The following is a 14,806-nucleotide window of genomic DNA, read 5'->3' on the forward strand; positions in this document are numbered from 1 at the left end:
TTTGATATATTTTCATATCTACACAATAACTAAATGAAGGATACAGCTATTTATATTCCAATGTTCTAGTAGAAGATCCTATTGTATCAAATTAAATACATGCCAGAGTGTTATTGCATTTGGACAGAACATTTACTCAAAAAGCATTACAGCGTAATCTGATGAGTGTGTGACAAAGTACACGGTCATATGTGTGTTTGAAGTTAAATTGAAGAAAAAGTGCTTATTTTAGTATTACTTTTTGGCCGTCATTATTATAACATATCATCAAAATGTTGCAATTTGCTTAACACCAACTTCATATCAGAAAAAAAAGTGAACTGATTGCTGACTTTCAAAGGCCATATGCACACGCACAATGCTTACCTGTTTCAACAGGAGGTGCCCGGGCAGGAGAAGGAGAGGTGGGAAACATTTGTTCCTTCAGCCTGGCTTCAGGTACAGGGCAGACGATGAACCTCCGACCTGCTGAATGCACCACTTGTGCTGTTGCACTGGGAGGGATATCTGGGAAAAGATGAATGTCAATACATAGCATTGTTATTTGTTAATTCCTGATAAAATAATCTGCAAACTGCCATTCTGCAAAAAAGCAACAGGAGGCTTTGTGGATACAAAATACAAGCTTTATCCCAAACTGCCCAAACTGTATGGTATTAGCATAAAGGGGGCATGTCTGTAAAGGGGAGACTTGTGGGTACCTACGGAACCCAATTTCATTCAGATATCTTGAAACAAGAGATTTGGTGGGAAGTCAGTGCTGTGCTCAAGGACACTTCTGCAGTGTGAATGCTTGCTGACACAGATGCTTAAAGTAAGCTCTTGCAGTTGCCTGTGCCACCCTGTTGCTCCACTGGCACTCAAACTGGTACCGGTTGTTATTTTAAGACTTTTTATGTTATTTTTACCTGGCATGGGGACAGATATAACAGGAATCTGCTGCGCCATATCACCTGCCATCTGTAGATCAACAACACAACATGACAAACACGGAAAGATAAATGGTGTAAAAGAAATAAAGGTGCTACACTGTACAGTGTATATGAGCAGCTATTTTAACATTTTGTCTATCAAAAACCAACACTAGCAACCCCTAAAAAAAAAATTAAAAATAAAAAAGCACACAAAAAAAGAGAAGGAAATTAGTGTTGCATTTACCTGGCTGTTTGGGTCTCTCTCCAGACCCTTCTCATCTGCGTTCTCTATCACCTCTCTGACCTGCTCAATGAATGATTCCCTCTCACTCTCTAGGATGAACTCGCTCTGGACCTGGAGTATAAAAAGTCAGATTAAGATGTGTTTATATGTGTTTGTATGAAAACAACAAAGCCTGATTTATAACTTCTATGCAAGCACATTGCCAATGAGGTATATGTTTTCCTCCTGTGGGAACCTGTTGATGACTCTTTCAATGAAAGCACAAGTACACAGTAATTATGTGTACTTGCATGGTTTTTGGTGACAAAGAGCAGATAGCACACACACTGGCATGTGAAGCATATTCCAGTGGAGAAAATGTAAAAGGTGACAGTGTGTGTACCATGATCTGGGCTATCTCTTCAGGGTTGTCTCCATCCAGGTCAAACCTGAAAGTCACCATCTTCCTGTTGTGGGTCTCCAGTTGACATTCTGCTACCCTATCTCCTCGGTTGGAGATCTACATACACAAAATACAAAAAATAAACAAATACACATAGAAAGAAAAATATAATTAGAAAGAAGGATGTAAACAGATGAGTATCTTAATTAGATGTTTCTCATTACTTTTATTGCAACTCAGTAAGAACCCAAAAATACCAAGAGTGGTTCAGTACAAAAGAGGATTTAGTGTTTTATTAGGAGTTGAAATTTATGAGATGTGCTATTACATTGAGGACATTGAGTTTCGCCTTGGAGATCTTCTCATGGCGTGATCGACTACGCACAGAGCGTCTCTGATGTCGCTTGGTGGAGCGCCCTTCATGGCGACCTCCTCCTCCCTCGTTGCCGTCACTCAGACCTGAAGTCTCAGAGTGGCCACTGAGGCACAGAGGACAAATAGAGGCCAAATGTAATTAAAGAAAAAGCGGTAAATAGGAACTGAGTGAGAGACAGCATAACAAAATAACATAACAAAAGATTTAGCAGTTCAGACAGTGTGTGTGTGTGTGTGTGTGTGTGTGTGTGTGTGTGTGTGTGTGTGTGTGTGTGTGTGCGCTTATGCATGAATTTATTACCTCTCTATAGATGAGAGAACTTGAGGTGGCTGAAGTTGGGACTGGGACAGCTCTGAAGACTGAGAGGCAGAAGGAAACACACACACAGGCAAATGAAAATGCACATACACACACACAACTCAATATTATCGCCATCAACACAAGAGACATTTTGGAGGGAGAGAAAACAGCAGGAAAGCATGAAATATAAGCAAAGTGTGACAACAGTAAGAGAGAAAACTAACTAGATTGCAATAAGTGTTATCATGATTTGAGAGTAACAAGGACTCATTCTTATTAAACTATATAGAGCAGTCATGAGACAGAACAGCTAAAACTAGAGCATTGAACAAAAAGAACAAAGCAAGTACTGCCACAAAAGAGAAAACAAAATGGATTGTATTCATTAGGTGCATACAGTATTTCCAATAACACATGCAACCCTGTCTCATAATTAAGGTCTAGAAATTAGAAACAAATGGTAAGAGTTAGAACAGAGTTCAACTCTTGCATTTGGACCGAAAAGAAATCTGCGGACAGTAATTCATCCATTCTATTAGACATCAAATATAACCATCAAATCAGTCTCTTGCATTTTTTACAGATGGCTCTGTGACATTTCACCAACAACCCAGGAATCCTTTCCAACAATTATTGATTGTGGGTGTTGCTATGCTCAAACCAAGCCCCACCAAACTGGTTATTCTATGTAAATAAACTGCAAACCAGCATATCATCAGCAAATCATCATGGATATCATAAAATGAGACTATCCTTTAGCATTGCCATTCAGCCATCATAAATGAGCAATCCATGTACTTTAAATGCAAATTTAGACAGCACCACTCAACACATATATATGGATCAAAATTCTTCATAAAACCACAGTAAAATACCCAACATTTTAAACATCAACTGATAACTATAGTTGTTCAGAATGCAGCTCTAATACAGCTACCATTCAAACTGATGAGGTGTGCAGGATATTGAGCCTTATGCAAGAACCACTCATATTAACAGATTTGTTCTTAAGTAGCACGTACCAATTCAGATTTTATGATTTTTATTGCCATATTTCAGCACAGAAAAGTAAACATTTCTGTAGTTGTTAGGAAGATTCTCCAACACCTGCCTCTTGGTTCTTAATGCAGGTCACTGTCCTGGATCATCCTCTGTTGTACCGACAGTGTAACATCACCTGTTGTAGCCTATATTATTTTCTCATCCAATACCTCTGTGTCTGTCCCGGCCACAGTATGGAGCTGCGCTGATGACATGTTGTTGACAGCTGCACCAATACTATTTAATTGTTTTGTGTCTTTTAATACCACTCTAGAAACTGCTACATTTGTTTCTGACCACAGGGCTTGAAGCTACGTAGTGTGAAATTATTATTTTTACTCTTCTTTAACATTTTTGTGAATGAAACCTTCCCACACATGCGCACCTCATGAACAGGTGGCATTCATCAGGCTAATACAAGCGATTTACAACAAGTTTGTGCTGCAAAGAGAGACGGTGAATTGGTACACTCGTATGAGCAAACTTCACAGGAAAAAGTAAGAGTTTCAGCATAAGAATACAAACATGTTCTTGCATCTTATATAATATGCAGTCCATCCTCCCAATCAAATATGTATCTTGGACAAGTAGGAATTCCATAAAGAACGTAAAGAATGTTAAAAGTCCTAACTCATAATCCAAGGCTCTACTTCGCACAGTGACAGGGGACAAGACATCCCTGTGGTGGGTCAGACTGTCAATAACCAGTACCTGGGGAGGGGCCTCCATGGGAGTATCAGGCGGGGCGGTGACTACACTGATGATTGGAACCACCGGGGCCAATGGCTGGGGCACAGGTGTGGGCACAGGAGGAGGAGGAGGAGGAGGAGGAGGAGGAGGAGGAGGAGGAGGAGGGGGAAACAATAGTAGGCACCACCCCAACAGGGCGTGGCAGAGGAGAGGGAGGGGAAGCCACTGCCGCGGATAGCATGGTAACAGGGAGGGACAGCGACGGAGAGGGCAGGGTCACCAAGGAAACGGTAGACGGAGTTACACTGGGCTGAGGAGAGGAGGAAGGGCCAGAAGGAGGAAGAGGAGGAGGCAGAAAGGAAAAAAACAGGGAGAAAAAAAGAAGGTAGATAAGGCAGAGTAGGAGGAAAAGGGAGGTAGCAACGTCATAGGGAGGATGAGGAAGGAGATAAACCCGGCAAGTGATAAGATGTGATGAGCACAGACAGATTTTACGTCAATCACCTTGGTAATGGAACAGTGAGCTAAAGCTGGTCTTTAGTTTCTTTAGTTTTAGTTAATCATTGATCAAGACTATTAGTGACAAAATCTCAAATCAAACAACAAACTCTGTGACAGGACGATTGTGTAAACACACACGACTCTAAGATCATGCAACCACAAACAACTTAGATTGCTACAGACAATGTACAGTGCGGCTTTACAGGTAGTGGAAGAACAAGCAAATTCTTTGTACAATGTAGACAGGGCAACACTCTTAACTAGGGCTGGGCGATATGGAGAAAATCAGATATGGTGATATTCTTGTCCTAATACCTCGACGTTGATATTGTGGCGATATTATAGGGTTGACAATTGGTGCTTTAACAAAATATTCACGATGAGATTTAAGATAAATAATCTTCAGTAATGTAGATATAATGACTAAGTGGGTAAAGGTAAAAATAATAGAACTAGAGCTAGAACTGTCTGGTAAGTTCAGAAAATGACATCACTTTACTGTAATGCAGCCTATCACACCAAGAAAAGACAACACTTAAGCCATTTACAATATTACGATTTCCAAAATCTAAGACGATATCTAGTTTCATATCACGATATCGATATAATATCGATATATTGCCCAGCCCTACTCTTAACACTATATTAAAATGGAGACACAGGACTAAAAACCTACCTATAATGTTTTCTTACACATAGACTTTAAAAGTGAATCAAGGAAGTCTGCATTGACTTTACAGGCATTGTGTGTGTCCTGTCAAATGTCAAACATTTGCAAAAGGCAATGTTTCTTAAAGGTTTGAAACCTGCATAGTTTAAATCCATGTTTATTAGCTAGCAGTCTTCTTCCTCCCCACCTCTGTTGGCACATTACTGTGTATCTTGGCGCATTACAGCCACCTGTCCATAGTGTGAAACCATTGACAGGACTGTGTATTTTGTCAACCGAGTGAATGTGTGTACGAGACAAACAAGAATCCACCCACAAAACAAAAAAATAATTTAAAAAATTGCTCCAAAGTGCTACTAGAAGTCAAAAGCTCCACATGGTACCTTTAAATAACCTAAATTGTATTTATTTTGTCTGTTTATGCACAACACAAAGATATTAGGGTAAAAATAATAGTGCATAACCAACAAGCCAGTCAAGCTGATTAACTTGCCGTTACTTGAAGTGGTCCATCTTTAAATGCTTCGTACATCATGTCATTGTGAATCGTTCTTTACAATTAAATTCAGCTGCAAAATGAACTTAAACATTCTGATGTACACTTAAATGTTATTATTCATCTGATAATTACATGTCTACATCTGAAGACGTTAACATATTTTGCACACTGTGTTGCTCACTTTGCAGATGTACTGTGAGCATTAGTGACATGTCAACCTAGCTATAAATCCTCTTGTGGCAAGAATCTTAACAAGACAAATATTTCTTTTCTTTCTTTAAAACAATATTACACTGAATACTGGCCTGGACACTGACACTTCACACCTTTCTAGATTCTTCACTACCCAGTGTTACCAATAGTCACCTCTTCATCAGTTCTAAACCAGGAAATATTACCCATCTTCATTTCCTTAAAATGTGCTCATGTGTTTGATCAGATGGTTAGTAGGAGCATCTGGGGTAAACAAAGGAGAACTACTAATCATAGACATCAACAAAAGACTATATTCAAATAGCACAAAAACAAAAGGGGATGTCAAACAGATTCACTGACCAAGTTACATACTGTAGATGCACAATCACTTATCGACACACAAGGGTACCTACGCACAGTATATCCCCAAACACTGCCACACATAATGGTACCTGATCCAGAGCTTGCTGAGCAGACTGGTAAAGAAAATAAAGATGTTCTATACTGGGAGATGGAGTGAGGTCAAAAAACTAAACAAACACATTCACAAGCACACATACATGCGGACAGACAGACAGACAAGTAGGTATATATGAACACACATAAAAACAAACCCGGTAATATATGCAGGCAGCATGCCAATGAGCGAGCCAGAGTGGAAAGAAAAATAGAAAAAATTATCTGAGCTGACAAACAAAACGTTTAAAAAAAGCCTTTCAAGGCCAGCTAAACATGCAATAATAACACATAGGCCAAGAATGACACCGACTATGAAGACTGATTGCGTGTCTGTGTGTATGTCCATGTGTGTCTGTGTTTCCATGTATGAATCCATCTACAGCGGAGTGTATGGGAAAACAACATTAACAGAGAGTTGGCCAGCACCAGCTTGTGGGCATTAGAGATGTGCTTATGAAGTATTGTGCTACATATACAGTATTACAATTAGTGGTGCTACTTTACCTACCTGTGATAACGCCTGCGGCAGAGGTGTGTGTATAGGGCTCTGAACTGATGTAATATTGTGACTGGATGAAACAACCTGGAGAGAAAAAGAAAGAGTATAAGAAAGAAAGAGAGTAGTGGGAGAGGAAAGAATAGAGGAAATTACTAAATATATACATGTAAACATTTATACATGCATGCGTTCCCAGTCATGTCATGCTTATAATAACCTGGATAAACTCAAATCCCAGTTATGAGAAACCAACATTAGTTGGAAAATGCCAGCTGGGGTAATCTATTTTTTTCTCATTCAATTTAGTTACATACATACAATACCCATGTATTGTTAATTGCCTGATAGGTTGTTAACAAATATTACAATAAAGAAATATTTTGTAAAATGTGAAGGCATTATCAAGGTTTGGAATGCAGCGGTTATGTAAACATGGTGAATGTACCGGTAATTATGGGGGAATGGCTGTTTTGCTCATTCACAAAAGGAAACTTTCCATTTTTTTCTGACAAGAAACATTTGATCTCCAATTAACATCCGATTTCACGCTCAATCAAATCAGTTTAGGGCTGCAATTAGTTCATTGCAGTACTTTGTGCTGGGGGCAAACACAGTTCTTCAGAAATATTGTGGTATTACTGCAGGCAAAGTGCCAGCTCTGTGGGAGGGGTTACCTTGAAGCACAGGCAACAACTTCAAAGAGAAAGCAGACATACAAGTTATTGCTGTATAAGCACAAAAAATAGGTTGGAGTTATTTTTGTATTTTATCTTTATGGGGTTTGGACATCAAGGGAATGTGGGTATTAAAAATGAGAGAAGAAAAGGGACATTTTGGATGTATAGTGACTTTTCAGGTTGCTTCAATTGTTTTTCTTGTTGCCTTACCTGTTGGGGGGTCCCAGGAGGAGCTGGCTGGGTGGTGACAGGGACCAGAGGGGGTCCCGGAGTGGATTGGGAGGGGGGAGCCTGAACCTGCTGCTGTGGAACAGATTTAAAGAAAGATGGACAGAAAGGAAGAGATGTTGTAGGATATAAAAGGGTGGAGGATAGGGATGGGAAATCAAGAGAGATTGGCAACAAGGAGAAAGAAAAACAAGAAATAATCAGAACATGTATTTACTGTAGCTTGTAGACCAGAAGCCATACATGAGTGCAAACACAAGGTACTTATGCTGTTCTCTAGTGATCAGCTTTAGTCTACATTTTGTTCTTGTGTATGCACACATGCAACGCATATGTTCATCCATCTATACGGCAACAGATATGTGCACACCAATAACGACTGTATGCATATACAGTTTGTAGTGTAGCATGTACAACAGTACAGGCACAGCACTGGGGTTAGGCACGGTGTAAGTGCAGGGATTTTTGTTTCTTTACATGCAGGTCAGACTGTAAGTGATTGGTAGTGATAATAAGTCTATGAAGCACAGAGTAGAAGCTGGAATACGGACACCAAACACTTTAAACAACTCACTGCTGTTTTTCCTAAAACATCCTAACACAGGTGTCACCTTTGGATCTGTTGCATAATGGACCAAGGTATGATAAAATATCAGTCATGATTGTGGTGGCCAACGCTACCTGGTAACTCCAAATGCATATGCTCATGTCAAGTTGCCACATTGCCTGATACAATCTTGTTCAGAAAGTTTCAACAATCAGAGAATATGATTTGTAAGTGAAATATACTGTAAGTTTAGGTGACACTGTATGAAACCCCATCTTTGTTGTGTTATAAATACGTAGGGTTAAAAATATTTTTTAAAAGAGCCATTAAAGAGAGTCTGATTGGTTTGAAATGTTGCAGGTCTTTACTCTATTTCCAGTCAAGTTAAACTTTGGAATTATCAATGTTCGACTCAATTACATTCCTAGTAAGCATCAAGCCAAACAGAGCTTTATCTTTCCTTCCTGAATCCTTTGAATAATTCACAGGACTACAGGCCCATTCTATTGACTGAACCCTTAGAAGGCTGTTTGCAACTTTCTACTTGTCACTAAGCCCACCCTCACCAAGTGTGGTGGGAGCTTACGCAAGTATGTTGCATCAGATACACTGCTACCTACCTTTTCCTAACATCATAGACAGTCACGTAAAGACAATAAAGAACTTCACAGCACAGATATCTAATAAATAAAACGTATAGAAAGATAGAAAACATGAAAAAAAAAAAAAAGAGGTAATGACAGAGTAAAGGAATGAGAAGAAAGGTCAGTGACCAGAAGTGGTTCAAAGTAAACAAAGAAAGTGACACTGATAATATCAGCATTCTAAGGGTTTAATGAATTTGAACTGTGACTTTTGAACCTTGTGCAGGACGTTGATTTCCAGTCGAGGCAGGAAATGACAACACAATATGCTGAAATAAAGAACTGACTTAAAGCCAAGATCTTTAGCAATTACAACACAAAACAACAGAAAGAACCTAAAATATACAAATGAAATGTCTATCTGCATGGTTACATTGCAAGGTTTGTCTGAGCCCCCTTGGTTTTGTTGTATGTTTCTGTGTGTTTGTCCATACAAATCAACAAAGTATCGTAGCTTTCACATACTTCAATTATTATTTTTAGATTCATATATGTCTAAAATATAAAGTTTTTAGATATCCAATGCTCATCAATCGAGGTAATTAATATTGCCTGAGGACCAAACGGACTTAGGATTTGGTCCACCAGAAGATCCTTAAAAGCTACACATCATGCGAGACCCAAAGAAATTCAGGAACAATTGAAAGAAAAAATGCAAGTATACCATACAGTTAAGGTCAGCGTTCATGCCTCCACCATCAGGAAAAGACTGGGCAAAAATGGCCTGCATGGCAGAGTTCAAGGAGAAAACCACTCCCAAATGCTCATGAAGGTGTGTGTCCATATCTGGCGAGGAACCACAACTGTAAAATATGTGGATTTGTATGGGGCTGTTTGCTGCTTCAGGACCATACAGTATACTCCCAGAACATCTTGATGAAACACACATTTCTCATATACATTCATATATGAACATACAGACAAAATGTTACTTACTGACAATAAATCAATCAGATACACAAAATAAACACTAAAAGGAAGGGGGCTTAGACTGCTTATGAAGCTCGTACACCAGAGTTGGTCTCAAAGACTACCTTCTGAACGTTGCTTTTAAAATAAATATTATTCTCACAATACTGAGTCTTAGGTTTGATTTAAAATCAAATGTTTCTGGTCTTGGTTGTACATACAGACAAAATGTTACTTACTGACAATAAATCAATCAGATACACAAAATAAACACTAAAAGGGGGGGTGCACTCTTCTATAAATTCTTACTTAAGTAGTGCCGACTAAAGCTAAAACTTTTCTACAAATAATTTTTCTATAAGCTAACACTGTCAGGGAGTGAACAATGTAAGACATTTTGAAGGCAGACCAAGAGACTCGCTCTGTAGTGTTGATATGAATGGAGAGGATTAAAATCACAACCAAAGACTACATGATGACAGGTAAGCATCAGCTGGGGCTCCTGGGTTGGCAGGGTAAAAAAACGACAGGGATTGGTTTAAGGGCCTCTGGGTCAAATTACTAATACAAATGGATTCAGCTGCTTTTCATAGAAGGATTCCCTTTACTTGATGGATAGCACCACCACCATCTACTCTAAACAACATGTTTTTTTTTTATAATTACAGACGAGATCATGAAAAATTAGGTCTATGGCTATATATATATATATATATATATATATATATATATATATATATATATGAAATTATCAATCTTTAAGATGTTGACAATTTGCAGTCAAACAAGAAAGATAAGGTATAGAATGCCATAATATTGCAATTACGATATATCAACAGCTGGTTGCGGATCTTTGCTAAAAAAGCAACTTATGTCATAAGAGTAATTGACCCAGGGGTGTAGGGTGTTTTTAAGGTCTAAACTCAGTACCAGAGAGGGGATAGCAGCCTGCATGGCCAGCAATGACTCATGGTATGTCATATCGGGTTGGGCTGGTATCACCCCTCCATGCCGAGCCCAGGCACTCTGGATCAGAGACTCCAGCTGGGTTGAAGATGCTCCCCCAAGCTCAGTGGATGGAGTGGCAGGCAGAAAGCTCTGCATGGAGGGTGGATGTCCCTGGGGATCTATGGGGAACACCCCTCCGGATAAATCGTAGAGCGCAGCGGAGGACGAGTGAGGGATGGACTGAGCAGCTGAGGAGTCAAAGGGAGGGAGGAGAGGTGGGGGAGGAGGTGACAGGAACTCCCCGGCGTCAGAAGAGGCCATAGAGTCACTATTAGGTTCTGGGCTTCTGTCTTTTGTGGCTACACCTATGTGGTGAAGAAGAAGATTTCCTGGAGGTAAGGGGAGCTCGGGACTGAGATATGCGTACAGCTCTTCAGTCACTGGCTGGAGACGGCTGTACGTGCCTGAACCACCTGAGCCAGTTCCAGTGTTGTCCTCTAGAGGGAGGTCCATGGAGCTCCTTCGGGCCCGATATAGTCTGGATGCCAGAAGGCTCGGGTCTCCAGCAGCAGCGGCAGCGGCAGCGGCTGCAGCTAAATGGAATTCAAAAGCACTTGTTGATGGTGGGGCTTCAGCCATTACTGGAGGTGCAGAAAGAGGGAAAGAGGAAGAGGAAGCATGCTGTGGTGGAGGATAGCATCCATCAGATGATGAAGAAGAGACACCAGTGGGCACACTCAAGGGTGGAGGGATTGGGCTGTGTGCACTCATTCTTTGCATGATGAGTGAGTGCAAGAACCCTGTTTGAGGTGCAGGAACAGGATCAAAACCTAAACCAGCAGCTGCAGCTGCAGCTTGCCTCTGCTGATGGAAACTGAAGTGGCCAAGCTGCTGTGCAGTTATTGGGTATCCTCCATATGCCATTGCTTCATAATGGTCCAATAAGGCAGCTTGATTTAGACTTAATCTCCTCACTGCTTCCTCGTGCTCTGCTCTCATTTCTTTGAAGCTGTACAAACTTGGGTCAGATTGTCCTGGGAGATGCAGTGCCTCCCCAACACCAAGTCTTTGAGCAGCTGCTGCAAAACTAGGATTCACCATGAAGAGAGAAGGGGTCTCAACACCCTCCATCCCAGAAAAGGGATGCAGGCTGCTCCCATAGCGGGTGTAGGCAGGCTGGAAGTGTCGGGTATGTGCCTCGAGAATGGACGTGCTCTTGCGTCTCTGGGTGTTGTAGGCCTTTGGAGGCCCAGTGGGAGGAGGCGAGAAGGAAATGGGGCGCTCAGGGATGGAGGGGAAGAAAATAGTTGGGGGGTCTGGGAGAGTTTGGAGGGGGATGCTCCCTCCCGCTCCTCCTCCTCTTGTGCTTCCTCCTCCACTGTAGGGGTGAGGCATTGAATGCTGCTGCGACAATGAGATATAATGGATTTAAGAATGAGACACAGAGAATGAGCGAGAGAACCACAGCAAAGGCCCACATGGAATGGGAGAAATAGTGTATTAAAGATCATTATTTCAAAGCAATACCAAGAGAAAAGAGACATATATGCTTTCTCCACACTAGTAACAAAATGACGTGGTTAAGATAGGACAGAATATACCTAACAGTTGTAAAAGGGAGTGATGAGATGGAGTGAACAGGTAAGGTTAAGACACAAAGCTGCAGTAAAACAGGCAGACAGGCCAAGTTTCAGACTGGTACGGCACAAAGACAAGCAGAGAACCCACAGACAAGACAGTAAAAGTGGGAGACACTGTAAGAGCTCACAGGTGGATATGCAGTGGGGTAGTATATAGTTTAATACAAAGAGAAGAAAGGCCAAATGCTGGTCTTCTAAGCACAATAATATCCTGAGGCATCTGCACTCAGAAAAACTGTCTTTTATCACAGAGCTTCTATCTGCAAAGCACTGATCTTCAAACTACAGATAGATGAAAATGTAAATGATCAATTATAGATTATAGAGATAATCTGTAAATCTCATGACAATATCCTAATGAGTATGGATGCAGCCTGTGTCATAGTTTTTGTTCAGGGATGTTTACCATGTTGTCTTCACTTGTAAAGTAAAAACACTGAAAAGATGGCACCCTGGTGGCCTAGGAGTAAATGGTTGATCATGAGTCACAACTTTAGTTGCATTTCATTTGCCATCTCTTGCTCCCCTCATTTCCTGTCATCTCTCTATTGTCAGCTATCTAATATGGGCACAATGGCCAAAAGATTCCTTAATTGAGCTTCTGTAACTCTAAAGCAAAAATGTTGTTTACAGAAATTGGTGTACTATCCCATAAAGTCTTGTCATTCATTCCCAATTAACTCACAATTAGGTTTTGGATACAGCACCTTTCTGATGCCAACAATTTGTACTTAAAGTAACCCCTTTAATAATTTTAGCTGTCAAATGAACAGTTTTCCTGTTGGCAGATGAACATGATATTAGACATTTATATCATAGAGCGAAGATAAAGGTAAAGCCAGTCACTCTGTATTCAATATGAACACATGGTGGTCTAAGAGTGGGCAAAAAAGAAAGAGTGAAAGAGAGGCAGTTGGGTAGAATGACAGCACAGCAGTGTCTGAAAGTAAACTGAGTTTGATCACTGAGGTCATACGTATCTATTTACTCAAGATAAAGGTGCCACTTACAATGCCTTCAATTAAGAATATACTGTAGATGTAGCATTTTACTACTGACTTAATGTTGCCAAAGTACAATATTGCTCAGCCCACACAATTTAAACCTCCTTGCTACATAGTAAGCTCAGCTCTCATTATATTGTAGACAATTTTATCAACATGTTAAAGAGAGATACTCCTTTACTAAATATCAATATTCAGTAGAGGAAGCTGGGAAGGCTGCAGTGGTACTAAACTAGTTTAAGATTTTTTGTGTGCATTTCATCTTGCATTTTCTATGAAGTAACAAATAAATTACAATTTCTGATTTCACGTAGTTGATTGCCTCTTTCTCCGGCTAGTTGTACAAAGCTGTGGCAAAAAAACTGCATGAGAAATGCAAGCTGTTTTATTAACGATCCTTTCATTCAATGTGTAACCCAGCAGTTAGAACAAATTACTGGTATTTGTATAGTACATTGGCTTTGTTACAGGTTTCCATGTACAATGGCACTGGGCACTCTTCTGTAAATATAAAACAACCAACATGTTTTAGCAGTTTTATCTACTTTCAGACACCAGTGTGGCCCATATCCATAATCTTTCTCTCTCTCCCTTCCTTTCTGGTTGTCACCACCAGTGTGGCCCCTGGGGCTTAAGACTGTGAACCTACAGGGGTAGAGAACAGGGCAGGTAGGCTGGACCTCCGCTGCCTGGCCCTGGGCAGAGAGGAGGCAGAGTGAAGGGGTAGGACCGTCTCCAGGGCCTTCGAGAGGCGCCCGGCAAATGTTTCCCTCTCAGCTGCGAGAGGCATGCATTGGGAGGTGGTGGTGTAGGAGGATGAGGACGACAGGTCTGGAGGAGGGGTGGAGGGCTGCTTTGGAGGAATGGCCAGGGGCGAAGGAGCATGGGAAAAGGAGTAGGAGGAGGGGGGGACGCAAACAGACATGCTACGACTTCGATGACGGCGCAACGCAGACTGTAGGCCGGGGAGGGGTGATAGAAGAGGGTGGCACCGACATGAAAAACAAACACAAAGAAATTAAAAAAAACATACACACAAAATGACCTAAATCTAGAAAACAGCAGTAAAATAAAAGCACAACCAAAGGACACACATGAAGTGAAGTTAAGTGAAGAATGCGCACACAAAATCAATAATATGATGAAAAAGTTACTAAGTAAATACTGATACTAAGAACTGAAAAAAAATACTTTCCATAAATAAAACTTAATACATAAACAAGCAAAATAACACTTTTTAAAGTATTATTAAATAATTAATTAAAGAGAAAAACTAAATCTGTAAAGGGAAGATCATTGCATCAATCACTTTGTAGCGGTAACCACTTCACAATAAATTTCTAGCAAAACCTTTAGTCATACTGGTAAGAAAATATCACAACAAAAAGAGCACAATAACACAAATAAATGACAACAACAAAAATAAAATATGAACAAAT

General features: G+C 40.4%; 1 protein-coding gene across 1 annotated transcript in view; it reads right to left on the bottom strand.

Moving 5' to 3' along the window:
* wnk1b (WNK lysine deficient protein kinase 1b) overlaps positions 1-14,806 on the bottom strand; it is a 94,468-nt gene that overhangs the window by 17,432 nt on the left and 62,230 nt on the right. Inside the window, exons 12-21 of the mRNA XM_028571300.1 lie at positions 14,017-14,322; positions 10,706-12,127; positions 7,658-7,750; positions 6,780-6,854; positions 2,217-2,275; positions 1,869-2,019; positions 1,541-1,657; positions 1,159-1,269; positions 909-960; positions 367-507 (exon numbers count right to left, since the gene is read on the bottom strand). Of these exons, the coding sequence (XP_028427101.1) occupies positions 367-507; positions 909-960; positions 1,159-1,269; positions 1,541-1,657; positions 1,869-2,019; positions 2,217-2,275; positions 6,780-6,854; positions 7,658-7,750; positions 10,706-12,127; positions 14,017-14,322 (2,527 nt within the window). The remainder of the gene's footprint in view (positions 1-366; positions 508-908; positions 961-1,158; positions 1,270-1,540; positions 1,658-1,868; positions 2,020-2,216; positions 2,276-6,779; positions 6,855-7,657; positions 7,751-10,705; positions 12,128-14,016; positions 14,323-14,806) is intronic.

Source organism: Perca flavescens, chromosome 23 (assembly GCF_004354835.1).
Source record: "Perca flavescens isolate YP-PL-M2 chromosome 23, PFLA_1.0, whole genome shotgun sequence".
NCBI lineage: Eukaryota > Metazoa > Chordata > Actinopteri > Perciformes > Percidae > Perca > Perca flavescens.